General features: G+C 43.3%; 1 protein-coding gene across 5 annotated transcripts in view; it reads left to right on the top strand.

The window, feature by feature from the left end:
• The window catches only part of SMAD9 (SMAD family member 9), a 63791-nt gene that overhangs the window by 17209 nt on the left and 20464 nt on the right, over positions 1 to 26118 (top strand). For 4 of the 5 annotated variants that reach the window (XM_033949027.1, XM_033949031.1, XM_033949029.1 and 1 more), the window contains exons 2-4: positions 12312 to 12937; positions 20119 to 20367; positions 25926 to 26036. In XM_033949027.1, the coding sequence (XP_033804918.1) occupies positions 12526 to 12937; positions 20119 to 20367; positions 25926 to 26036 (772 nt within the window). In that variant the 5' untranslated portion in view covers positions 12312 to 12525. Of the gene's footprint in view, positions 1 to 10256; positions 10368 to 12311; positions 12938 to 20118; positions 20368 to 25925; positions 26037 to 26118 lie in introns of those variants that run through there. The other variant, XM_033949030.1, reaches the window with a different exon arrangement.

The following is a 26118-nucleotide window of genomic DNA, read 5'->3' as shown; positions in this document are numbered from 1 at the left end:
CCTCAGCCGTTGGGAGGTCATCACATCAGACAAATGGGTCCTCAACATCATTCGCCACGGCTACTCTCTCAACTTCCAGACTCTTCCACCAGACAATCCTCCCGTAGAGTCTGCTTCTCACTCCTCCCAAACCCCCCTCCTCCTGAGGGAGGTCCAATCCCTCCTTCTCCTCAATGCCATCGAAGAGGTGCCTCCGGACCAAAGGGGTCAGGGATTCTACTCCCGCTACTTCCTGGTTCCCAAGAAGACAGGAGACCTCCGCCCCATCCTCGATCTCCGGGACCTCAACAAGTGTCTGGTCAAAGAGAAGTTCAGAATGCTCTCCCTGGCCACGCTTTACCCTCTTCTCTCTCATCACGACTGGCTATGTTCCCTGGACCTCAAAGAGGCCTACACTCACATCCCCATCAATCTGAATTCACGTTGCTACCTCCGCTTTCAGATTCAGCACCGCTACTATCAGTACAAGGTACTACCTTTTGGCCTCGCATCATCGCCCAGGGTGTTCACCAAGTGCCTTATTGTGGTAGCGGCCTTCCTCAGGTCTCACAACCTCCAGGTGTTCCCCTACTTGGACGATTGGTTGGTGAAAGCAACTTCGTCTCCACTTGTGCTGCAAGCCACTCATCACACCATCTCTTTCCTCCATCTCTTGGGGTTCGAGATCAACTACCCCAAGTCGCATCTGCTTCCCACACAGTGACTTCAGTTCATCGGAGCAGTTCTCGACACCACTCTGATGAGGGAGTTTCTCCCCTCCGACCGACACCGGACCCTGCTCCACCTCTGTCGTCAAGTGCTCCTTCATCACACCATCCCAGCTCGACAGATGATGGTCCTCTTGGGCCACATGGCCTCGATGGTCCATGTACTTCCTCTGGCGCGACTCCACCTCAGGACACCTCAGTGGACTCTAGCCAACCAATGGTCACAGACCACGGATCCTCTTTCTCATCCCATCTCTGTGACATCGTCTCTTCAGCAATCTGTTCAATGGTGGTTGAACTCCTCCAATCTTTCCAGGGGTCTACTCCTTCATCTACCCCCTCACTCCATGATCATAACAACGGATGCCTCCCCCTATGCGTGGGGAGCTCACCTAGGAGATCTACGCACCCAGGGACTCTGGACCCCTCAGGAGCGTCAACATCACATCAATTTCCTGGAACTCAGAGCCATGTTCTATGCTCTCAAGGCCTTCCAGCACCTTCTCTGCCCTCAGGTTCTTCTCCTGTGCACAGACAATCAAGTCGCCATGTACTACATAAACAAGCAAGGCGGCACCGGATCTCGCCTCCTCTGTCAGGAGGCTCTCCGCATCTGGACCTGGGCCATGGACCACAGTCTCTTCCTCAAGGCTGTCTACATCCAGGGCAAACAGAACTCCCTGGCCGACAATCTCAGCCGCATCCTTCAACCTCACGAGTGGACTCTGGACCCTCCAACACTCCGCTCCATCTTTGCTTGCTGGGGCACTCCACAGGTGGACCTCTTTGCAGCTCCTCACAACCATCAGCTGCCCCAGTTCTGTTCCAGACTCTTCTCTCCTCACCGTCTGGCCCCGGATGCATTCCTGCTCGACAGGATGGATCGGTTCCTCTATGCCTTTCCTCCACTCCCTCTGATGTTGCGGACGCTATACAAACTCCGCAGGGACAAGGCCACCATGATTCTCATCGCCCCTCGGTGGCCTCGACAACACTGGTTCTCCCTTCTGCTTCAGCTCAGCTCCAGGGAGCCCATTCCTCTTCCTGTGTTTCCTACTCTACTTACACAGCAGCATCAGTCTCTACTACATCCCAATCTGTCTTCGCTCCACCTGACAGCTTGGTTTCTCTCGGGCTGACCTCTCCAGAGAATCTATCTCAGCCTGTCCGTCGCATTTTGGAGGCCTCCAGGAAACCGGCCACTCTTCAATGTTACCATCAAAAGTGGACCCGGTTTTCCTCTTGGTGTCTCCTGCATCATCACGATCCCACCTCATTGGCGGTGGAAACTGTACTGGACTATTTGCTCTCTCTGTCCGATGCTGGCCTCAAGTTTACCTCAATCAGAGTCCACCTCAGTGCCATCACTGCGTTTCATGAGCCTATCCTCGGAAAACCTCTCACGGCTCATCCTCTGGTTTCCCGGTTCATGAGAGGCCTCTTCCATGTCAAACCACCTGTGAAGCCTCCTCCTGTCGTCTGGGACCTAAATGTGGTTTTATCAGCCCTCATGAAACCTCCTTTTGAGCCTCTTGCCACGACTTCGCTCAAACTTCTAACTTGGAAGGTGCTTTTCCTCATTGCCATCACCTCTGCCAGGAGGGTTAGTGAGCTGCATGCACTGGTCGCCGATCCACCGTTCACTGTTTTTCACCATGACAAGGTGGTTCTGCGTACCCACCCTAAATTCCTCCCCAAGGTGGTCTCGGCTTTTCACCTCAACCAGTCCATTGTGTTGCCGGTCTTTTTCCCTAAACCCTATTCTCATCCTGGGGAACAGGCGTTGCACACGCTGGATTGTAAGCGTGCCCTTGCATACTACCTTGACCGTACCAGGGCTCACTGCTCGTCTCCTCAGCTCTTTCTGACCTTCGATCCTAACCGTCTAGGTCGTCCTGTCTCTAAACGGATGCTTTCCAACTGGCTTGCTGCCTGCATTGCGTTCTGTTATGCTCGGGCCGGTCTCTCACTGGAAGGTGCTGTCACGGCCCACAAGGTCAGAGCTATGGCTGCTTCTGTGGCTTTCCTCCGTTCCACGCCCTTCGAGGAAATCTGCAAGGCTGCCACTTGGTCCTCAGTTCACACGTTCACTACTCACTACTGTCTGGATGCCTTCTCCAGGCGGGATGGACACTTCGGCCAATCTGTGTTACAAAATTTATTTTCCTAATGGCCAACCATCCCTCCTCCCTCTCTGTTAGCTTGGAGGTCACCCATGCATTAAGAATATGCTGCCTGCTTGTCCTGGGATAAAGCACAGTTACTTACCGTAACAGGTGTTATCCAGGGATAGCAGGCAGATATTCTTACGTCCCACCCTCCTCCCCGGGTTGGCTTCTTAGCTGGCTTATCTTAACTGGGGACCACGCACTCCTCCGTCGGGCGGGAAGGCACTCGCGCATGCGTGGTGCAGCCAACTAGAACTTTCTAGTTAAAAAGGTCCGTACCGGGGCTCCGTCAGTGACGTCACCCATGGGTTAAGAATATCTGCCTGCTGTCCCTGGATAACACCTGTTACGGTAAGTATCTGTGCTATTTATTCCAGGCATAGGGGGCAGCTAGAGGAAAGGAACGAAGTCTGAAATTGGCAGTGGAGAAGAGTAACGCTAAGAGTGACTTAACTGAGGAACGGAATTCTCTGGGACGTGTATAAGGAGAGAGAATCGAAGACAGATATTGAGGGGCAGCAGAATGAGCACACTTATAGGTCAGCATAGGAGCTTGAACTATATGTGATGGCGGATAGGGAGTCAGTGACGTGATTTAAGGAGAGGGTTGACATGAGTGTAGCGAGGTTGGTAGAAGATGTGTCGTGCAGTAGAGTTTTGCACAGATTGCAATGGGGAGAGAAAAGAGACTGGGAAAGAACTCTGATGCATATTGCCACAAGAAAAAATAGAAACTAGACTGAAACCAATCTGATTAGCAAAATAATTGCCCAGACAGTAAATGTTGGAAAGAACAAAATGATATGGAACATTTAAGGAAAGGAATGTGCCATTTTTGGGAATACGCATCTCTTCTGTGTTTGTATTTTGCACAGTACAGGAGGAAATGCTTTCAGTTTCTCTTTTTTTCTGGCATTGCCCTATTTGCAGAGTCTGGCTTTCTTGAGGATTCTATTTCAGTTTTGGCTACACTTTCCCATTTCTAATTTGTGGTTCCATATTCTGTATTATGGTAGGCGAAGGTCTGGCTGAGTTCTGCATGTGTGATGGGTTTTGTTCATGTGTTGTTCCTATGCAGGGATCAATGGCAAGCCATCTTGTTCTAGTTTCACAATATTTATTTATTTATTTGTTCATTTTTATAGCCTGTCTCCCCCAGGAGCCCAGAACAGGTTACAATAAAATAAAATTAGGTACTTGGAACTTCCCTAATTGTCCCGAAGGCTCACAGTCTAGCTAAAGTACCTGAGAAAACAATTATTAAATAGTAAAGATCTAACAATTCATATAGTAAAAAAAATAAAAAGAATAACATTAAAGCAAATCAAAAACCTCAAAGACCCAAAGCATTCCAAGCAAGACAGAATAGAAGTCCTATTGGGCTCTAATCCGTGTAAGGCAACAGCAGGATACAATGGCCGAGAAGAACCCTCGATGATAGTCTATCACTGGCCGAAGATGATCTCTAGATCCCAACCGTGGGCGAAGGCTAATGGCCGAAGATTGCAGGTAGAAGGGAGGAGGCAGGTCACAGCTGATCCACTGACCACAAGGGCGCAGCACACAACATTCGCGGACTATCCCTCCACAGCCTCTCCGACATCTGACCGTCCAACTCCAGTTCCCGAACCTCCGGCTCAGGGACAGGCCAACGGGCCATTGAAGCAGTCCCCGCCCAGCGTGTAGGAGGAGCATTGTCACCCGTTGCAGTCATCGCTGAATTATGGCTGAATGGTTTCAAACACTTTCCGTGTCAGTTTGAATTGGAAAAAAACCCTAAAACGTTTCAGTTGGCCTCTAATTCAGTGGCACGTTTACCTGGGTAAATGGTGCTGAATATCCACTTGGTTTTTGAATAAAATCCTGATTGTTACTATATTACTTGTTTCCTGAGTGAATTAATTGCAAGGCTTATTTTTCAGCATCTAGTGATGACAAGAAGTGTGTGTGTATTTCAGGGGGGGGGATTGTTCATCATTTTGAGCATGGTTGCCAGGTCTGCGGTTTTCTCACCCAATTGGGCTGCTTTAATTGGAACGCTGGTTGCGGGAAATTTTGAGCAGCTGGGGGTTTTTTAGGGGACTGTTTTTAGATTTTTGTCGCTCTAATTTGGCCTGCATCATGGCACGGTATTCTCGGCAAGCCCTGCTGCATCTGGAGGGCCTCTGAACATGCACGGATGATGTCATACACATTCGCGTATGTTCGGAGGCCCTCCAGACCTGGCAGGAAAGAAGAGACCAGGCTCCTTGTGACCCTGGGCAAGTCACTTAATCCTCCCATTGCCCCAGATACATTAGATAGATTGTGCATTTTGTTCTTTATAATGTTGAAATTGCCCTCATTGAAGTCTGTGAAACTAACTACTACCAGGAACAGGGTATTTTCTTATATTGGCCATTCTTTGTGGAACATTTTGCCTTCCTCTATCTCAAAATTGGGTTGTTTGTTGTCCGAAATGTTTTGAAGACCTGGCTGCCTCCTTCTTCCTCTTTTGACAATTGAGTTGATAATTTAGGTTTTTGAGCTTTTTATTGCATTGGGGTTTTTTTTCCCTATTCAGTGTTTTACTAATTATCATAAATAAACAGCATAATCCCAATTAACCGGCACTCAAGCAACTAGAAAAAAAATTCCCCCTCCCCCGAGACCACTTCACTGTTACCCTTCACTGCAAACCCACCACTCCGAGGTCACCGGTGCTGCTACCCTCCAATTCAAATTGCCAGTTCCCGAGGCCACCGGTGCTGCTATTCTCCACTGCAAACTCCACCCCTCCTCCCAAGGCCACCGGTGTTGCTCTCCCTTTGCACCCAAGATGATCAGTGCCGCTGTCCACCGCCTCCTCTCACTGACCGGCACTGTGCTTACCATGCGCATGCCGATGCTGAAAGAGATTGCCACCAACATTCTACTGGGCCGCTGCAGGATCTGGAGCATCTGCGCAAACTGAAGGCCTTCTGGCTCCCACTCTCTCCGAGATTCTCATTCCTACATATTAAGCACCTGATATTCTATAAAGGAAAGTAGAATCTGTATTCCTTTATAGCAGTGTCTCTCAAACTTTTTTAGCTCTGGCACAGTAAACGGAGTAAATGTTTTTCGCATCACACTAAACGGAGCAAATGTTTTATTGTGGCACATTATAATTGAAATTATAAAATTGCAAAACAAAAAAATAAATTTAAGTGTTATTTAAAGTTCTTTAAGCTATGTATGGGTAATTGTAACATTGACAGACTCTTGCAAATGCGATGTATATGTCATCTATTCTAGTATATATACTTATGAAGGGAATTTTTTAAAAATAAAGTAAAATTCTGGAATCGTGGCACACCCGGAATCTCAACACTGCCGTTGCAAATAGTTTGCGAGACACTGCTTTATATAATAGGTTCCTACCAGGGCCCTGTTACATAATTTTTCCCACCTGACAACATAAGTTTGTAAATCATAGTTTAATGGACCTTCTAATGAGCGGGGAGTGGAATTATGCAATACAGTCATTTTATCTTGAGCTATAACACCTGGTGTTCTGTCGGGTGCTCCATTCACTTTCCCTACACACCCTGGCTTGCTTCCCACTAACAATAGTGCTCTGGTGTCATTGGCAACTTATTTCATTTGGCTGCAAGTGATAGCCATGTTTACTTAAAACTGCTAGAAAAAAAATAATAATCGCTGAATGCTGTTGCATTATCCTGTGATAACTGATACGATAATACGTGGTCAAAGGAATACATTAGCTTATTAAGTGCAACTGTGTACTTACGCCATAAGCTGTGGAAAAGGCCCCTGATAAGAAGCCCGGCCAGCCTTCCAAGCCTAGAGTGCCAGAATTTCGCAAGGAGGAACCAAAAGTAAACACTTACCTGAGGCAGACAAGAAAGAAACTCATTGATCTTAATTTTCAAGCCAACACTTCTTATCCTGTTATGTATAACAGTTTGTTATGCCTCTGATAAAAAACATCCATACCCTTTGTGGCTTGTGTAGTATTTCAGAAGTAATGTCCTTTAACAATTAGAACATGCTAGATCTTTTTTTTTTTTTTTTTTTTTCTTTTAAACAGCTTATTGCAGCAGTTTTCCTGCAAATCTTGTATGCTCATAGGAACAGCCATTAGTAAGAGAGAGATTTTCCAGGAAAACCAGAGCTGGAGATGTTGTAGCGGCAGGGTTTGCAGCCCTGGGAGAAATGGGGTCTTAGCAGTTGTGCAATAGTGATGCCTACTGGCTAGACTCTGGATGTATTTCCTTTTCTAGGGCAGGGGATTGTCAGCGCTGATAGCTGCGCACCTGTACACTGCGGCTCATTGACTGCTTGCTTACCCCAGTACTGCTTGGTATAGGAGTGATGCACCTGGAGCAGGAGGGAGCTCTGCCCAGGTGGCAGTCAAGCTAAGTACACCTCTGATAGTAACTATTCCTTTATATAACATGTCTTTCAGCATTCATATCCCATTTCCCTCACAGCACCACATATATTCATTCTCTTCCATACTTGGTCCTAAGGAACCCAACCATATATGAACTTATACATGAAAGGATTCAGGAAATTTGGCCAGCATATCAAACACAGTGTGTGTGGTAGGAAGGAGGTACGGGTATAAGATCTTTTATCCAAAATCCTTGGGACTAGGCATATTTCAGTTTTTGGAGATTTTTGAATTTCAGAATGGATCTTATACCTATACTGTATGTACTCACTCCCTGTCTCCCTCTTACCCCCACCCTGAAGTGATGACCCACCCCTTCCTGGACCCAACGGCAGGGCCCCCAGGCCTATCATGCTTCCATGGTGATCTAGCGGGACGTTGGGGCAGGAGCGATTCTCACCCACTCCTGTCCATGCTCTATCGGTTATGGAAAATCACTTCTGAGACTTCCAGCAGCAGTCTCAGCCATTTTCAGCACTGAGAGAGCAGGAGCGAGTGTTCTGCTCCCATTTTATGTGGACATTTACTGAGTTTCTTGTATAAGTGTTTATGTTAAGATGTATGAGTAAAGTGTGCTCTGTGCACTTAAATCCCCAGACGGCTTTTATTCTTCCAGAGAGCTAGGCTGCAACCACAGAGCTTAAGCCACCCCCCTTTCTTGTTCAGTCTGAGAAAACAGTTGCCTTATTTGTAAGACCACATGGCTGTATGAGAACCTCAGTTTAGTATTGTTCCCCCACCAGGTTTTCAACCTTTATTTTTAACAATCTAACACAGCTTAGTTTTATATCTAAGTCTGGAGAACAGTGTTATTTCCACAAGGTGTGGACAAACTCCCAGCTCCCTTTTTGAATAGGGAAAGCTGGTAGAGTGAGAAGATTCTGTGACAGAGTTGAACTCTGTGACAGAATCATCAATTGTGAGTGTTTATTCTGTACTTCATGTTATTAAAGAAAGCTGTTCAAGAAATACATAGTCTGACTGGTAACACTAAGATTACAGAAGTAAGGGTTAGTTGATTAGGAGCCTCTTACAATTGCCAATATAACTCAGAGGAGTCCTTGTTTTCAGTACAAAGCCTGAGGAGACTTCAGAGTGAAGTCTACAAATCTACAAAGTCTACAAATCTACAAAGTCTACAAATCTACAAAGACTGTACAGTAAAGCTGTAGCTGAATAGTGAGCTATAATAAGCACAGCAGGTGAGAATTGCTGCTGTCCCAACTGGACCACCATGGGGTTCTTGCTGCTGGGTCCAGGAGAGAGGTGGGTAATCACTCTTCGGGGTGGGGGAAGAGGGAGGGAGGGGCGCAATGATGGTGGGGAAATTGATGGGTTGAGGGGGGTCTGAAGGCGGGGTAACTGCTGATTCTGGGTTGGGGGTGGGCTTATAGCAGCAGCAACAGAGAAGGGATGCTACTGGGAGGGATGGAGGACAAACACACATACAGGTTTTATGTGTGCAAATAAAGATTTAATATGAACATAGTACACTATAGTGGTATTATATGTGTATATACATAGGATGATTGATTATGGTTGATGATTGAATGTCTATTGAGAACCATCTCAAAAAATGCTAAATCTGTATTTTAAAACTTTTATAGAAGCTCATGTAAACTGCTCTGAATTGACGCTTCAGTCATTAGTAGTAGTATAGAAGCTTACAATAAACATGCACCTGTATGTGTCACGTCGGGAAAATTGACTACTTCTGGTTCGCATCAGATTTCATTTTTTGGAGATTTTTGGTTTTCAGAATTTCAGATAAAGGATCTTGTATCTGTAATGATGTTTGCACATTGGTTTGTGTTATTGAGAAATAACTGCATGCGACTGGTGCTGTTAGTGGTCCTTATGAATTAGTCCTTCTTGTTAATCATACAGTCGTTCAATTTGAATACTGTATTTATCCGCTATAATAAAACCCTTAGCGTGCATGCACATTTGAAACTTTGTGCAGCCGTGATCCGTGACTCCGTGTCGCCGCATACACAGTAGGAGCCTTTGGCGGTTTGCAACGCGTGCGGCAATTTCCCCAGAAACGTTCCTGCCCCGATCTCTGATGCCGGCTGACTTCTGACGACGCCTCTCCTTCTCACCCCCAGACCAGCAGCGGCAGCAGCCGCAGGGCATTTGCTAGGCCGGCTCACTTCGATAATGTGAAGCGGGCCGGCCTAGCAAAAGCCCCAAGGCTGCCCGGCCTAGCGGATGCTGGACAGTGAGCAGGTAAGGGAGAAGGGGTACTACTGGACAGGGGGAAGGTAAAAGGAAAGGAGAAGGGCTACTGCTGGACAGGGGGAGCAGGGAAGGGGTGCTGCTGGACAGGGGGGAGGTAAAAGTAAGGGAAAGGTAAGACAGACGGGAAGAGAGACAGAAAGAAAAAAAAGACAGACAAGGGGAAGAGAGAAAGACAGAAAGAAAATGCCTAAGTCTACATATGTATTCTAGCACCCGTTAATGTAACAGGCTAAAAAACTAGTATTTTAATATTTGTACAGTGCTGGGGTTCCATATTTTTGTAACTGTCGTGCTGTGTCTTTGGGTGTGTAGAAGGATGAGAAGTGTGTATAGAAGACACAAAAAGTATGTGGCACCAAAATGGAAGTATGTGAGGCATTGAAATATGAGGTATAACTGAATAAATCTAAGAAAGACGGGGAGTAAATCTGTGAATGCACATAAAAGGATGCTTAGAATAGGATAAGAGATGGCATGCATGTTATATGGACTAATGGAAGCATTAGGATAGGTCAAAGTGATTTTCAGAAAATTCCTGGTGGTAAAAGCAACACTGGCCCTTTAAATACAGCTTTTGCAAGGGATGTTTTAAACATACATACATTTAAATTCATACAGAACTAAATAATTTATGCAGTTAGTTTTCCAGTTTTTCTCTCCACGTTTACATTAATTTTGAATGTATCAAAATCACTTTCATAGGAAGCAGTGTGAGCTATATGACTGGCCTTGCAAATTGCCTGAGAGTTGGTGCATTTGTGCCTGGATCAGAGGTGTAGCCAGATGGCCAATCTGGGTGGGCATAAGCCCAAAGTGAGTATGTATGAAAGTTTTGTTCTGCCTCCCCCTTGCATTCAGTACAGTCTCTAGCACCTCTCATTCCCCTCCCATCCCAAATTGATGATCCAGCATCTTTCTCAGTCTCTCAAACCCTTCCCACCCTCCCAAGTGTACCTTTTCAAAACTTCTTTTCACTTCCACAGGTCACTGGCAGTGAGCAAAGACCCACATATGCTATTTGCGCCAGCCCAATTTTTCCCTCTGATGCCATCCTGTCTATGCGGAAATAGGAAGTTGCATCAGCTGGCGCAAAAAGTTGTGCGAGTCAGTGCTTGCTGAGTCCTGGCAACCTCTTGAAGATAAGTTTATAAAATGGACATGGGGGGTGGTCTGGGAGAGATGCTAGATCACCAATAGGGGAGGGGAAGGAGAGATTTTGCAAGTCTTCATCCAGCAGGTCTTGGGAATCCTCACCACCTTTAGCAAAGGTACGCCACTGCTGGGTGAGCCTGTGCCCATCCAGGCCCATCCATAGTGATGCCACAGGTCTTAATGATGGGCTCCTCGGGGTTAATTAAAGGCACATATGTATTTGAGTGAAAGGATGGTTGTAGATATATGTGGGCAGATTGAAAGATACGCAAAGTCCTATTGTTCCTAGGATGTATAGATCTAAAAAAGAGACATCCAAATTAGGATGTTCAGATGTAAAACTGCTGAATTGGAACTTATCAGAATTCTTAACACCATCAGTCTAGGCTTGAATAAGGAAATAGATTCATGTCTCATTATAGGTGTGATTACACTTAACTGTTCTTAGGTCAACCTGTCTTTGTTTTCTCTCACTCACCACAGTTGTCGTTTCACTCCTTTTCTACCCCTTGCTCTACAACACTTTTCAAGGACTTCTCTATATTCTGTATCCTTTCCCCCTACCATTAATCTTTGTATATATTTTTCCACCTCCTGAACCTTACTTCATGCATCTGAGGAAGGGGACTCTGGACCTTTGAAAGCCCATGACTCAATAGATTGGTTAGTGCCACCCACCTATGTCAATTCTGTTATACCAGACCAACATGGCTACCGCTTTTAATGCTTTTATGACAGTTGCTATTGGGTTTTCCTACAGTTCACTCAGAGGTCAAAAAGACCATGGGTGAACCAATTTACGAGATTAGGCTAAGTAGAAATAATACCTTAATAAGGCTAACATATATTAAAAAATGTCAGTTACCCAACTATGGGCTCCTTTTACTAGACAGCGATAGAAGTTTCTACTGTGGGCCAGGTAAATGTCCCAACGCTTGTTGGAATTCTATGAGCGTCAAAGCATTTGCCTCGCCAGCCCACTGTAGAAACCTTTGCCGCTATTTTTTTTTAAACTGGTTTGTACTTTTGGAGTTTTAACACAATAGTTTAGCTCTTTAATTGTATTCATGCTTATATTTGGTCATTTAATTATCATTATGTTGTTAATAAAATTCTAAGTTTTATATTGAACTGAACCTGTTATAAACTGCCTTAGGTGAATTTCTTAATATAAAGGGTTGATCTAAAAAAATTCTGTTTCTATCTTCTATACAATCTGATGAGAAAAATGACCCATTTCTCTGTAAAATATGTATAGTATTATCTGTATGAAAAATTGATTTTCTTTGTGGTGAAGATGATTTTTCTGGAAAACTATGACCATTCTGTCAAATTCTGGACAAGATTTCCTTAAGAGGGCAGAAAAGAATCACTCATAACTAGTGATGGCTATTAATTAATTTTCTATTCAATGCTGTATAAATGGAACACTTTGACAAGTGTTTTATATGTATATATAAACAGAAAATGATGACAAAAGAAGCCCATATTGCCTGTCCAGTCTTCCCATCTGTATCAACTACTAAATTCTACAATCCCTTCCTCTCTCTCAGAGATCCTCTGTACTTATCTTAAGACTGATCAAGACTTTTATTCTCTTTCTAGGTTAACCCAACATTTTCCTGCCTTTTCAATGAAATCAGAAAGGATGCAGAAGTGAAACCATTTCACGCTGTTCTGGAAAAGAGTCGGATTCAGAAGTAGGACAGACATGTTGCTTTAATGAGGCTGCCATTCACTCATTGTTGAAAATTTCCTTGGGCTAAGTTGACAATACTGGAAGTACTTTCCCATTTTTGTTGCTCAACCAAAGTGGCTTATGCACTCCAGCACCCCCATAAGTTCCCTATTCTCCTTCACCAGCCCAGCAGTGAAAAGACTATTGGGCTGGAAACAAGGAGATGAAGAGGAGAAATGGGCAGAGAAGGCAGTTGATTCCTTGGTGAAGAAACTAAAGAAGAAGAAAGGAGCCATGGAAGAACTGGAGAGAGCACTTAGTTGTCCTGGGCAGACCAGCAAGTGCATCACCATTCCACGGTCACTGGATGGAAGGTTACAGGTATCTCATCGCAAAGGTTTACCTCATGTCATTTACTGCAGAGTCTGGCGTTGGCCTGATTTGCAGTCCCACCATGAGCTAAAGCCGCTGGACTGTTGTGAATTTCCCTTTGGTTCAAAACAGAAAGAAGTGTGCATTAATCCTTACCATTACCGAAGGGTGGAGACCCCAGGTGAGATGCTGATTATTAAGACCTTCCCTTGAATGATAGATGTATAAAATAGATTTGAATGATAGATATATAAATATAGCTTCAGTGCCCTTTTTTCTATGTTGTTGCACAACTGTAGGTAGTTCCCCAGTGAACCCCTTGTTATAGAGAGGGCATTTTTTGTATTTATGGATTCCTAAGGCCTGGGGGGGGGGACTCCTTTCCAAGGACTTATACCACTACTTGCTCTGCAAGACACTGTCTCCAATCAGTCCACTCCTTACCCAGGCTCCATATTTGTAAAGTGGACCAGGCATTGAGAGGGTAATTATTATTTTGTAACTTAGTTTTATTAGAATGCAAGATTATACATATACATAAACAGGGCTTTATTTGAGGGGATACTCAGGGGTATTGAGTACTGGTACTTTGCCCATTTCTTAATAAAAATGGCCAATGGTCCCCCAAGAACTAATAAAAGAGCTCAGGCTCTATACACTCAGTATCATCTTTTCATGGATGGACTACTGTGGGGTAGGCCCCTCAGTGAGCACCCCACTTCTGAAGAATAGCCTGGTATTTGAGTATGGCACATTTATTGTTAGAAAAAGAAATGCACTGCATAAACACAAAACATACAGATAATATTTTAATTTGCTCCCAGCCCCCAACTCCCTCCCCCTTTTTTTCCCCACAAAATTCACCCCCTCTTTTAACAATCAGTAACTAACCCTTCTAGATTTGATGGACTCTTATCCATCAGTGGTCTTGAAAAAACAGTCAACAATTCAAAATCCAAGTATATGCTCTGCGAGACATAACAATCCACAAAGGTTCTCAAATCTGTTGGATCTTTTGCCAATGGCAGGTTGATTCTAACCAACCAATCATAACAGCATATAACAAATTAACTGTTGCATCCTGTTAGGAGCCACCGCACTTAACCATTGTAAAAGTATAGTTCTTTGTGCCTTAAGAGCAGTCTCTCTCAAACTTATTTTAGCTCTGGCACACTAAACTGAGAAAATGTTTTTCACGGCACATTATAATTGAAATTATAAAATTGTAAAACCAGCAAAAAATTTAATTTGAGAGTTATTTATTTAAAGTTCTTTAGTTTCACTGTTGTTACCCATGCATAGCTTAAAGTATGAGAATAGAATTGCGATGATGTGCTTGTTTTTGAGTGCAAATTAACTCAAAACGCATCTCGATAATCAACAAGCAAACATGCATTTCATCATACACCATCTGCAGTCATTCTCTTTTTTAAAATTTAATTTCTGTCAGAGCTGAAAATCAAAGTTCGCAAAGATAAGACGATCAAAACGGTAAAAAAGCCTTGATTGGTTTGTTGCTCAAATTAGGATAACTGCTGTATAAAACATAAAAATAAAATTACTTGTCTTTAGTTTTCAAGGACCAATCACGTCAAAGAATGAATCTTGTTTTGAGTGGTTGTATCCTTGCACACACAGACTGACCCTTGTGTATGCGACATACATGTCATTTATTCTAGTGTATACTTATGAAGGGAATTTTTAAAAATAAATTAAAATTATGGAATCGCTTCAGGGCACATAGTTTGAGAGACACTGCTTAAGAGACGTGGAGGGGCATAATAAAAAAAAAGTCTACGTTCCCTTTTGGCCTAAGGCCCTAAACGCTGAAAATAGCAGCAGGGAAAATGTTCATTCTCAAAAAAAAACCATCCAAAATTAGGTTTGTTTGGGTTTTTTTTAGAATGGCTTACCTCTACGTTCAGCAGTTTAATTGCTCAGATCACCAATATGTCTAAACTTAGAACACATTATGAACCAAAAAATTGCCCGAATCCCAAACGCCCAAAACAAGACCTTTTAGGCGAAGGAGGGGCCAGTCATTCGCCTAAAAGCTGGATTCTGTAACCGGTGTCTGTCAAAAACATCACCAGTTACAGATTCCCCCCCACCCCAAACTGCCATGACCCGCGGCAAGAGAGATACCCAATCTCTCCTGCTGCAATTTGCGGCAGTTCGGAGGGTGGGGGATCTCGATCGCGGCAGGGGAGATGCCCAGTCTCTCCTGCTGCGATCGCGATCCACCCCCGAACCTCAAAACAATACCAGCAGGAGGGAGCCCAAACCCCTCCTGCTGAGACAACCTGTTATATCCCCACCCCCCCGAAACAATACCGGCAGGAGGGAGCCCAACCCCTCCTGCCAAAGTGACCCGCGACCCCCCCTCTCAAATTCGGGCAGGAGGAAGCCCAGGCCATCTTGCCTACAACACCCCCAACCCCCCAAAAAAATATGGGCAGGAGGGATCCCAGGCCCTCTTGCCCATGACGCATCTCCCCCCTAAAATACAGGCAGGAGGAATCCCAGGCCCTCCTGCCCATGACCTCCCCCTGCGACTGCACCCCTGAACCCCCGATCTCCCCCCTTAACTTACATGAAGTTGGCTGGATGGACAGGTGCCAAGCCTGTCCGCCCGGCAGGCCCACCATCCTCCAAATAGCGGGCCTAGGGCCTGATTGGGCCAGGCGCCTAAGGCCCCGCCCATAGGAGGGGCCTTAGGCACTTGGGACAACCGGAATTGACTCAGTTGCCTTAGACCCCCCTCCTGTGGGCGGAGCCTTAGGCACATGGGGCAGTCCTTTTGAAGAATTTTACGGTAGTGTAGGTTAATAGCTAGTTTGTGCATGAGTTCATTATGGGTATATGACCTGGTGATTAACTCACTAATGAATCTGAAATAATTCTGACTATCGCTGGCTTTTACAAAGCTGTGGTAGAGGTTTATACTGCGGGTTGGTGAGTTAAATGCTCAGATACTCATAGAATTCCTATGAATGTCGGAGCATTTACCTCTCCGGCCAACAATAGAAGTCTCTACTGCGGCTTTGTAAAAGGATCCTTATATTTGCATTTTTAAAATAATTTAAGAGTATAATTGTCTTATTTTGTGTAACCCACCCAGAATTTTGAATGGTGCAGCATATACATTTGATTTGATCAATAAATAAATACACGGAAGGACATTAATTGAAAGAAACATCTAAGTCCATTTTTGCCTAAGTTGCAAGTCGTCCAAATTCAGACACAGCTTAGGACACATTTTCGAAAAATATGGCCAAAATATTTTTTTTTCTTCGAAAATCGTCTAACTATACATCCAGCCATCTGATCGTCCAAGCTGCTAAATCGTCCATCTTTATACCACATTTTCGTCCAAATATTCAACCAAGTTAAAAACACTTAGAATAAGCCTTGTTGGATGTGGGAGGGGTCAGCAAAGTGATGGACTGGACACCCAGACATGGCACCTGAATAGTGGGGTACCTTACAGGGCACTGCTGTGAACTTCACAAAAAGGGTGCCCATAAACATCTCACTACAGCTCCCTTATAGGTCATGGTGAGCCCCCCAAAACGTACTATACCCACCTGTCTACAACCCCAGTAGCCCTTATGGCTGCAGGAGCCACTTATATGGCAGTACAAAAGGGTTTGGGTTTTTTTTTGGGGGAGTGCACATGTTTCACCATGAATGCAGTGATTACAGTGGCTTATGGGCCCTAAATAAATCCACAGTATCCAATGAGGCACATTAGAAATCTAACTTTACTGATTAACTACAGGGCAAACGACGAAAACAAGAAAAAAACTGCAGATGTGACGTATAGGTACAAAATCTTTATTGGAGAAAATACAATGTAGCAATCCAAATAATGGTCCTCATATGTGAAAAACATAGGACCCAACATGGTCCATTGTTTTGGAAAACCGGGATGTTGTGGTACACAAATATAGAGAACCTTATTGAAAAACAAATAACACGGGTAATCTGTGATCAACAGGAAACGTAGAGCTCCTGTCCAGCTGCAACTCAGTCTAAGGATCCCCTGGACACATCCCAATTGGATATCCGTCTAAAACAGTGCTAGGGGTTTATCCCTCATATGCTGCTTACAGAGCTGTTCCACCCCTAGAGGGGCAAGAAAAAAGAATTTGCAACTTTATGTCAAGGAATTTGGAGGCCCTTTCACCAAGCCATGGCAAAATCTGAGCGTAGCGCATTCTAACATGCCACACGCTTAGCCCAGATTTACCACAGATTTAAAGTGGGGCATTTCCTTTTTACTGGTTGGGTGCTAATGTTCAAATTAACGCACGGTACTTGCAAAAAATGATGCACCTCCATGTTAACTCTGGGTTATCCAGTTAGTGAATGCTAAAGCAAGCGCGCTAGCTGGATAACGCTTCCACACCCATTCTCCATTAATGCCATGCTGCCTCCCAAAAATAATTAAAAAAAAAAAAACAACCCCCAGAGAATGCACGATTAGCATGTGCTAAGAATTACTGCAAAACACTTTAACATGTTTAGTGGGTAGCACGTAAGGCAGTTATATAAAAGGGCCCCTTAATGAAACCTAGATCATAGCTATTTGCAGTTAAATGAAAGTGGAATGGATGAAGAATCTAAGATTATTCATTTATAAAACAAACATAGTTTAGACTCATCTGTGAGCCCATAAAATGGCTGGCGGGTCTTTTGGTCTCCTCTTCCTCCTGTCCTAGACGACGTCTCCCTACCTGATTGAATGTATTTGAAGGGCATTCTGCTGTGAAAAATAAACAGTGCCTTTGAATGTTTGGAAAGTCTCTAGCTTATTTATGTGGTAAATGCTTGAACTATAAACCAGTTTGTACCATAGACACTGTTTTTCCCTCCGTGCTTAGGTGTCTGTTTGGGGAGGAGAATAAGGGCTCTGTTTTAACAGAGCTTTGCCAAGAGCAGAGAATTGGAGAGAACCTTTCAAAAACATATGGTGCCTCTTTGAATCCTAGAGGCTGGTATTTTCATAGATGTGGTGCTCTTTTCAATTCTTGTGTACTCACAGGGTGGGCGTATCGCAAACCCCTTTACTGATTCAGCCTGCTAAAGCTTTGCTACTGCTGGTTTTTTTTTAAAAACTTTTGACACAGAAGGGCTGCAAGTGTCTATCATTTTTAATTTGCTAGTTTATGAAATCAGTGTTGTTGATCCCCTTGTAAATTTGATGACAGTTTTGGTAGAGGGAAATAAAAAAATGTGTCTCTTTTAGACAGGTTATTTAAGATGAGGGTAAGTCACTTCAGGCACTTGGGAAATTCTATAACTAGGAGTTTTGATTCTGCACGCAGAGCGCCAAGACCACGATGACATCTGGGCACTAAGGTTCTGTTATAGAATACTAGCGTGATCATCGGCATGTCTACATTTGCAATGGCAGGTGTAAGTGGATATTCCTGTGTGTGGCAAGCTATGCTCCCTTGCAGTTACTCACTTAAGAACATAAGAATAGCCATACTGGGTCAGACCAGTGGTCCATTTAGCCTATAGCCCATCCTCACGGTGGCTAAACCAGGTCACTAGTACCTGGCAAAAAGCCAGAGAGTAGCAACATTCCATGTTACCAATCCAGGGAAGGCAGTGGCTTCTCCCATGTCTCTCAATAACAGACTGGACTTTTCCTCCATGAAATTATCCAAACCTTTCTTAAAACCAGCTACGCTATCCGCTCATACCACAACCTCTGGCAACGCGTTCCAGAGTGAAAAAAAACATTTCCTCCTGTTAGTTTTAAATAACTGTAGGTTTCTATGGGAAAGAAAGTGACTTTTTAAAATAATTTTTGTGGAAAAAGAAGATTCTTTAATGTTAGTCTATGTGGAATAACTGTTTGGAATCTGGATTTGAATTTTGTTCTGCAACAAGACCAGGCAAGTATGCATGCAAGAATTATTAGAATTTTCTTAGTGCATTTCTGGGATTGGCTGAGGTGCTCTGTGGTGGTGGGAAAGGTGGCATCGCTGATGATATCAATGGAATAAGCGAGGAGTGTGTGGCACAGTAGTTGGATCTACAGCCTCAGCACTCTGGGGTTGTGGGTTCAAATCCCGCGCTGCTCCTTGTGACCCTGGGCAAGTCACTTAGTCCTCCATAGCTCCAGGTACGTTAGATAGAGTGTGAGCCCACAGGGACAGATAGGGAAAATGCTTGAGTACCTGATTGTTAAACCGCTTAGATAACCTTGATAGGCGGTATATAAAAACCTAAGAAACTTGAAACTTAGGAGACCAGTTTCATTTGGAGAGAATGGCAGAGGACAAGTTGCTGACAATGTGCATCTAAGTTGCCCCTGTGTGAAAAGAACATTTGGGAGAAATTGTATGTTTAAGGTTGTGAGAATAAAAATACAGTAAGCTTACAGAAGTGTAAAGTAGCTTTTAGAGTGATTCAGGAGTATATTGCCAGTGTGAGAGAGATTTTAAGGAGATTAGGATCTTTTAAGGTGGTAGTACTTGATGTGCCTTCTGCTGTTTAATTGCTGAGGTTAAAATATACTACTAATATACTACAGGGTGGGTGGAAGGAGGGTGGAATTACATTACTATTTTAAATAGGGAAAGGTTATTGAAAGAATCTATGTTTTTATTGATTAGTCATTGGGTGGCTGGGTGGGATCAAATGGTTGCTCATGTATGTCTGTAAGATGAATGTGCTTTTCTTGATTTATTATAAGTATACATATTTGTGTTTTGCACTGTTGATGTTTGGAAAATCAATAAAGAATTTAAAATATACTACTATGCAATCGTATTTCAGTTTCAAGGATTTCTGACAGAATTGAGACACTCCACTATGTTTTGAGTAAGTGTGGCCTGTAAACCAGGGCAAAGCCAAATTCAGCTTATTGGGGTGAAAGAAAAGGCCTGGAAAAAAAAAGTGGCACTGTTCATCTTGAGTTAGGATCTCAAGAAGCGATCTGGAAATTAAAGTACTATCCGTGGAAAGTATTGGTTTGAAAGTTATACAAAATAAATGAAGAGTTTAAAGTTTTCTAACAACCCACACCATGTTTTGATTACTGTCCTTGAGATGCATAGGTTTGGGAGTGCAAATGTTAGTCAGATATTTTTGGTCCTGGATTTGAATTTATTTTTATCTTGTTACTTGAGTTGCCTTGAAAAACAAATCAGTGATTTCCTGTCAGTCTTAGAGAAGGGATAGAAAGAAGATAGCAATGAATGCAGCTTGTAGCATTTTTTTTAAACTTTTGACATATTTCAGCATTTTAACGTGAACTTTTCATTCTATAAATTGATTCTCTGTGATGCTAAGAGTGAAGGCTGGAGGCTTCCATAAAATTGCAACTTTGTGTTTCTTTTTCAGTGCTGCCTCCGGTGCTGGTTCCAAGACACAGTGAGTTTAATCCGCAGCTTAGTCTGCTCGCCAAGTTTCGGAGCACATCTCTCCACAGTGAACCACTGATGCCGCAAAATGCAACCTACCCTGAATCCTTCCAGCAAGCCACGTGCCCCACTTTCCCTGCTTCACCTAACATGTTTTCTCAGTCGCCCGTCAGCTACCCCGATTCCCCCGGAAGTTCTTCTGCTCCGGGAAGTCCATACCAAGTCACAGGTCTGAGATAGCAAAAGCAGAAACATTGATGCCCTGTTTAGAAATGGTGATGAAGTCTAGAGTCTTTTTGTGCTAAGAGTATTGTGTATAGCATGATCCATGAGGAAAACAATTTGCAAAAACCATTTACCTGGGTAATACTGATTTGCATGAGAAAAAAGGGTTTTTAGAAATTGCTATATAATAAAGATCAGAAGTTTCTATTGCAGTGGTCTCAAACTCATGGCTCGGGGGGGGGGGGGCACATGCGGCCCGCGGTCTTTACTAGTGCTGTCTGTACTAATGCCCGTTTTTTGCAGCTACCTCTGGCTTCCCCCCTGGCCTCCCATCTCTTACCTTCAGATAATTACCGCAGCCTGCAGAGAGGATTGCTGGTACTGTAGTGATCCTTGCAGGGTGCCGTCGTCCTCAGCAGCACGTTCCCTCTGCTGTGATCCTGCCCCTGATGTCAAGAGGAGGGGCGGAACCATGGCAGAGGGAACGTGCTGCGGAAGCCGATGACAGCCTGCAAGGAATGCTACAGCACTGGCGATCCTCTCTGCAGGCTGCGGTAATTATTTGAAACTGAGACCGGGAGGCAAGGGGGGAAGCTGGAGGATGCTGCAAAGAAGGGGGAGAACATGCAGGTCTTCGGGGGGGGGGGGAGATTTATAAACTATAAAGAGTTTTACCTCATGCAAAATTGTAATTTCTTTGATAAGACATTAACTATTTTTTCTGCGGCCCTCCAAAATGTGGCCCTGCAAAGGGTTTGAGTTTGAGACCACTGATCTATTGATACCAAAAGTACATAGGTATCTGAAATATCAAGAAAATAATGATTATTATGCATAAACAGTTCTGTTTACCCTTCTCTTCTTCCTATGTTCAGCCAATACACATCCCCATCCATATTCTCCAGAATTAGGAGCAAAGCTGGCCCATGAATACAAAAAATTGCAAATAATTGTAGGGCCGACCCTGGACCTCTCCACTGTACTTACTTTTTAAAGCCTGTTGGTCTAGTGGTGAAGCAGGGCAGGAATGGTCTTTCTACGCTCCTACCCCATGCAGAGCCAGGAACAAAAATGGCTGCTGTGAGTACCCACAAGATCACAGGAACTCATGGCAGCCATTTTGTTCCCAGTTCTGAGCAGTGCTTCACTGCCAGACCACCAGGTTTTGAAAAGTAAGTAAGTGGAGAGGTTCAGGAGGTGGGGGTGGTCAGTCACCCAGACAAAAACCGCAAATAACTCAAGTTATGAGTTCCGAACCTGTGAATATGGAGGAGATGTGTAAATAAAGTTACATTGTGCAGAAAGCCTACAGTTTTGTATTTTCAAAACTGCATACAATTTTCCATGAAGAAAATACTCACTGAAAAAGCAGTTGCAAAATCTTTGAAGGTATTTAATGAGGAAGGTTTCAAAGGACGAGTGTGCTTGTACTTTGCCTTTGAAAAGCCACTGGTAAAAGTATATGTGGAGAAATTTGAAAATTGCCTTAGATAAGTGAAAAATTGGCAGCAATGTGAAATGCTTCTTCCATGGGAGTGAAGAACAGCACAGTCAGAGATTGTCAGTCATGGGCTAAAAGTGCTCTTTCAGAAGCCCAGGTCCTGCATACATAGGCAGACTATTTTAGCTTTTGTATTTTGTAGCTAAACAACCCTTATTGCTTTCCTTTTAAAATGAGCAGGTGCAGAGTATGTGTTTGTAAAAGCATCTACATATTTTTCAGCTGCTGTATGTGTGGGTGGCCCAGTGGGATCAGATTAGTGTAGAAACCTTGGCGAATTCCATGAAGTCATGCTAATTTCTTTTCTATACCTACAGGCTAATTTTACTCCAAGAAATACTCCAATCCAATATAAGTAAAGTCCCACAACAATAGAATCCAAAATGAAAATTAATATAAACATTCAAATTCAAGGAAGAAAAGTTTTCAGTGGGTACCCACATTGGTTATCTATCATGTTTCCCTGAAAATAAGACAGTGTTTTATATTAATTTTGGGTCCAAAAAATACATTAGGGCTTATTTTTGGGGTAGGTCTTATTTTTTTCATGTACAGTGATCAGCTCTCCCTTCCTCTCCTTCACCCCAATTCTTTCTCTTTCCTTTCTCTCCCCCACATGTGCAGCATCTTTCCTCCCCCTCTCACCCATCCCCTTGTGCCTTTCCTCTGCAGCATCTTTCTATCCCTACCTCCCAATCCCTCATGCAGCAGAACCCTTGCACAGCTTCTATCCCTTCCTTCCTCCTATGCAGCAGAACCCTTGAGCAAGCATCTTTCTATCCCTCCCTCCCATTCCCCCGTACAGCCGAACCCCTGCTGACCCTCCCATCTTTCCATTTCTCCCTCCCATCTGAATTCCGCTGACCCTCCCACCACAGAGACAGACATACCTCCTAACACCAGTGTCGACAGCAATGTAAAAAGGCTGCTTCATGGCCTTCTCCTACCAGGGTCTTCCATGTGTCGCATCGCTGATGACATCATCAGTTATGTGGCAGAGGGTAGGACCCGGTGGGAGAAGACCGCGAAGCAGCCTGTTTAAAGTGCTGCCGACGCTGCTGTTATAACCAAAGTTGTGAGTATGTCGGTCTCTGCGGTGGGAGGATCGGCGGGGTTCGGATGGGAGGGAGAGATGGATCAGTGGGGGTTCGGCTGGGCGGGGGGAGCGCTGACGCTGGTGAATCCAGGGACATTCGGGTTAGGCTTTTGGGGTCGATATAACTGGGGCTTATTTTCTGAGAAACACGGTATGTAACTCTCTGTTGGAATTTTAGTACCCCATCTCCAATTAGAAAAACCTCAAAAAATGTCCTTTGACTTATTTGCTATTTACTTTTTCACATTCATATTTATAATTTTCTTTCATAATCCATTAGAGCAGGGATGTCAAAGTCCCTCCTCGAGGGCTGTAATCCAGTCAGGTTTTCAGGATTTCCCCAATGAATATGCATGAGATCTATTTGCATGCACTGCTTTCATTGTATGCTAATAAATCGCATGCATATTCATGGGGAAATCCTGGAAACCCGTCTGGATTGCGGCCCTCGAGGAGGGACTTTGACACCCCTGCATTAGAGCAAAAAAACAATATAAACTTATCTTACATTTCAGCAGGACTCAGGCAGCTAGCAACGCTCAATTGAGCATCCATTTCACAACTGCTTCATCAGGAGCTACTCACTGTCCGAATGCTTTCCACTCTATAGAAAAAAAATATATAGAATGATGTCTTACTAAGATCTGGCATTAAAGTCTAAAACCATCATGGCATTCTCTTCCCATGGAGCATTATTAAAGATATTAGTCTCTAAATCACTTTACCCTGCTGTTTATCTCAGTTCAAGCATACAGTCTTCTTCACTGTTCTAGCTATTCATATGTTTGCAGTTCATTTGATCATAATGTCAGCTTTAGAAAAAAATAACTTTCTACTATGAAGGCCCATAGGGCTCAAACTACTGCAGTTTCTCAAAACTCTAGGATTTTGAAAACTCCAGGATTTTTAGAGCTTCAGGATTTCCATACCTAAACATACCCAGAAGAACTTCTTTTAATCCGCTGAATGTATGTGTGCTTTGGAAGTTGTGCACAATTTCAACAGCAGTTGAAAAGGGCTTTTATTTCACTCATCTATTTTATCTTTCAGAATTAGCATCTCTGATGCAATAAAGATAGGGCACTTTTCAAAGCCATTATATATTATCGTCTGCTGATTCATTGGAAAGTGTGATGAGGTCACAGAGATGGGAATACAGTTCATTCCATTGATTTACAACCTTCCCTTTTCTGCCTGTCCTTTATTCCTTGCTTTTAATACAATCTGTTCTTTTTCACAATTGGGTTAGGTAGAGCAGAGCTACTTGAACAACCTTGACATCTAAATTGAAGTAAAAGCTGTTAATTGGATTTGTTGGCATAACCAATGGTTTTCTTGTCCATGGTACTAGGAAGATACCTCGGATTCCTTTCTCAACCATCCTACCGAGATTGGAGCAAGCCAGTGATATTAGTGTTTAAATCGTAATAGGAGAGAAAGACGAAGATGGGTAACACAATAGGAAGGGGAGGCTATGCTCTTCCTTGATTATGAGTTTGGTGGAATTGGTGGCCTATGGAAGAGGGAAGGTCATAGGTCATATGCATCCCTAAATAAAAATGTTTTAAAGTTTGTTTTAAATTTAACTGGACACAGGGAGTACAATGTTGGTGCCCTTCCTACCTTCATCTGGAGAAGCCAGAAGGTCACAGTGAAGTTCTTCATGACTACCAGCACTAGCAAAAAGTGCCACCTCACAGCCTAGCCATAGCAAGCAGATGCCATAGCAAGCAAAGCCATAGCAATGCAGATGGAGAAAGATATAGATCTTTTGAGCTGAAAATTATAACATTCCGGTAGCATTTTGGAGATCAATATAAATGCTGAATAAAAGTGTCTTGAAAATACTGAGTTATTGTTCCTCACCATCACAACTTAGTATGGTTTTTTTTCACTCCTTATTATATCACAAATTGCATCACTGAAAAATGGAGGACAAATTTAGTTACGTAGCTTAGGTATGCAAATTTAGGAACTCATCTTTTGTTGAATATTGGGCTCTCTCTTATAAATTCCCAAACCCTGTTTGATAAGACATTGCTTTTTTCTTGCATAAGAATAGATGTTCTGTTAATGGAGTTACATAATGTATAATATTGTATTCCATGTGGTATTTGGAATATATACAGTAATAATTAGAGAGACACCGAAAAAAAATGGTGTCCTGAGGCACAGCGATAAAATTCAGAATTCTAGTGTTTTTCTAGATTGTAATATGATATTTTAGAAAACCATAGGCCCTACGTGACCATTTATTTTTTCCTCAAAACGGGATATGTACTAATTTTCAGTCCTGCCCTAGCCCCGCCCCAATCCCACCCAAACTCCACCCCTGACTCCACCCCATAATAATAATACTAATTGTAATGCAATTTCTTCCACCCATTTTTTCATATACACACAATAAAATCTTATTAATACATAATGGTCACCACAAAATTAAAAAACCACAAAGCACAATGTAAGCAGAGAAAATGTTAATTATCGGTATAGAAAAAATAAAGTTATTATTATTATTATATTTGGGGGGTTTTCAAAGATGTCAAGGCAGATGACTTTAAAATATGCAATGTACCACAGTAACAACTATAGAAAACCAGAAAAAAATAGTGCAAAATATAGGTAGAATTGACGTCGGGGGTGGAAGGCTTGTACAATCGCTGCAGCACCTGATCTGTTCCTGCGTCAGTGTTGTTCCCGGGTGATCAACTCGCGTTGCCTTCGATTTGGGCACCCCTGTGCTAGGGAGAACACTGCAGTGGGCTGCTCAAAATGGGACATTTCGGCTTCAGGACAATGGAACAGACTTCCTCAAAAAGGGATGTATGGTCATGTTACACATGATTGACTTTTGTGTGTATTGGTACTACAAGTATAACATTCCCACAGCAAGATTTTTTAAAATTGAATATAGTAAACACTATAACATACCAAAATACTGATACTGGTTTATTCCTTTTTGTAGCTGAAACACCACCTCCACCATATAATCCAACCGAAGCATCAGGAAACCGCAATGGAAGGCCTGAAAACTCAACAAATGGCTCTAACTTGGTGCTCTCCTTGCCCAATAGAGGTAACCATACTTGCATGTGTTGTTTAGGTCACAGCATTTTATATTAATAAGAAACCCCCAAAAGAGTCAAAACTGCTTTATT

Source organism: Geotrypetes seraphini, chromosome 6 (assembly GCF_902459505.1).
Source record: "Geotrypetes seraphini chromosome 6, aGeoSer1.1, whole genome shotgun sequence".
NCBI lineage: Eukaryota > Metazoa > Chordata > Amphibia > Gymnophiona > Dermophiidae > Geotrypetes > Geotrypetes seraphini.
This window is presented reverse-complemented; position numbering and strand designations above follow the sequence as displayed.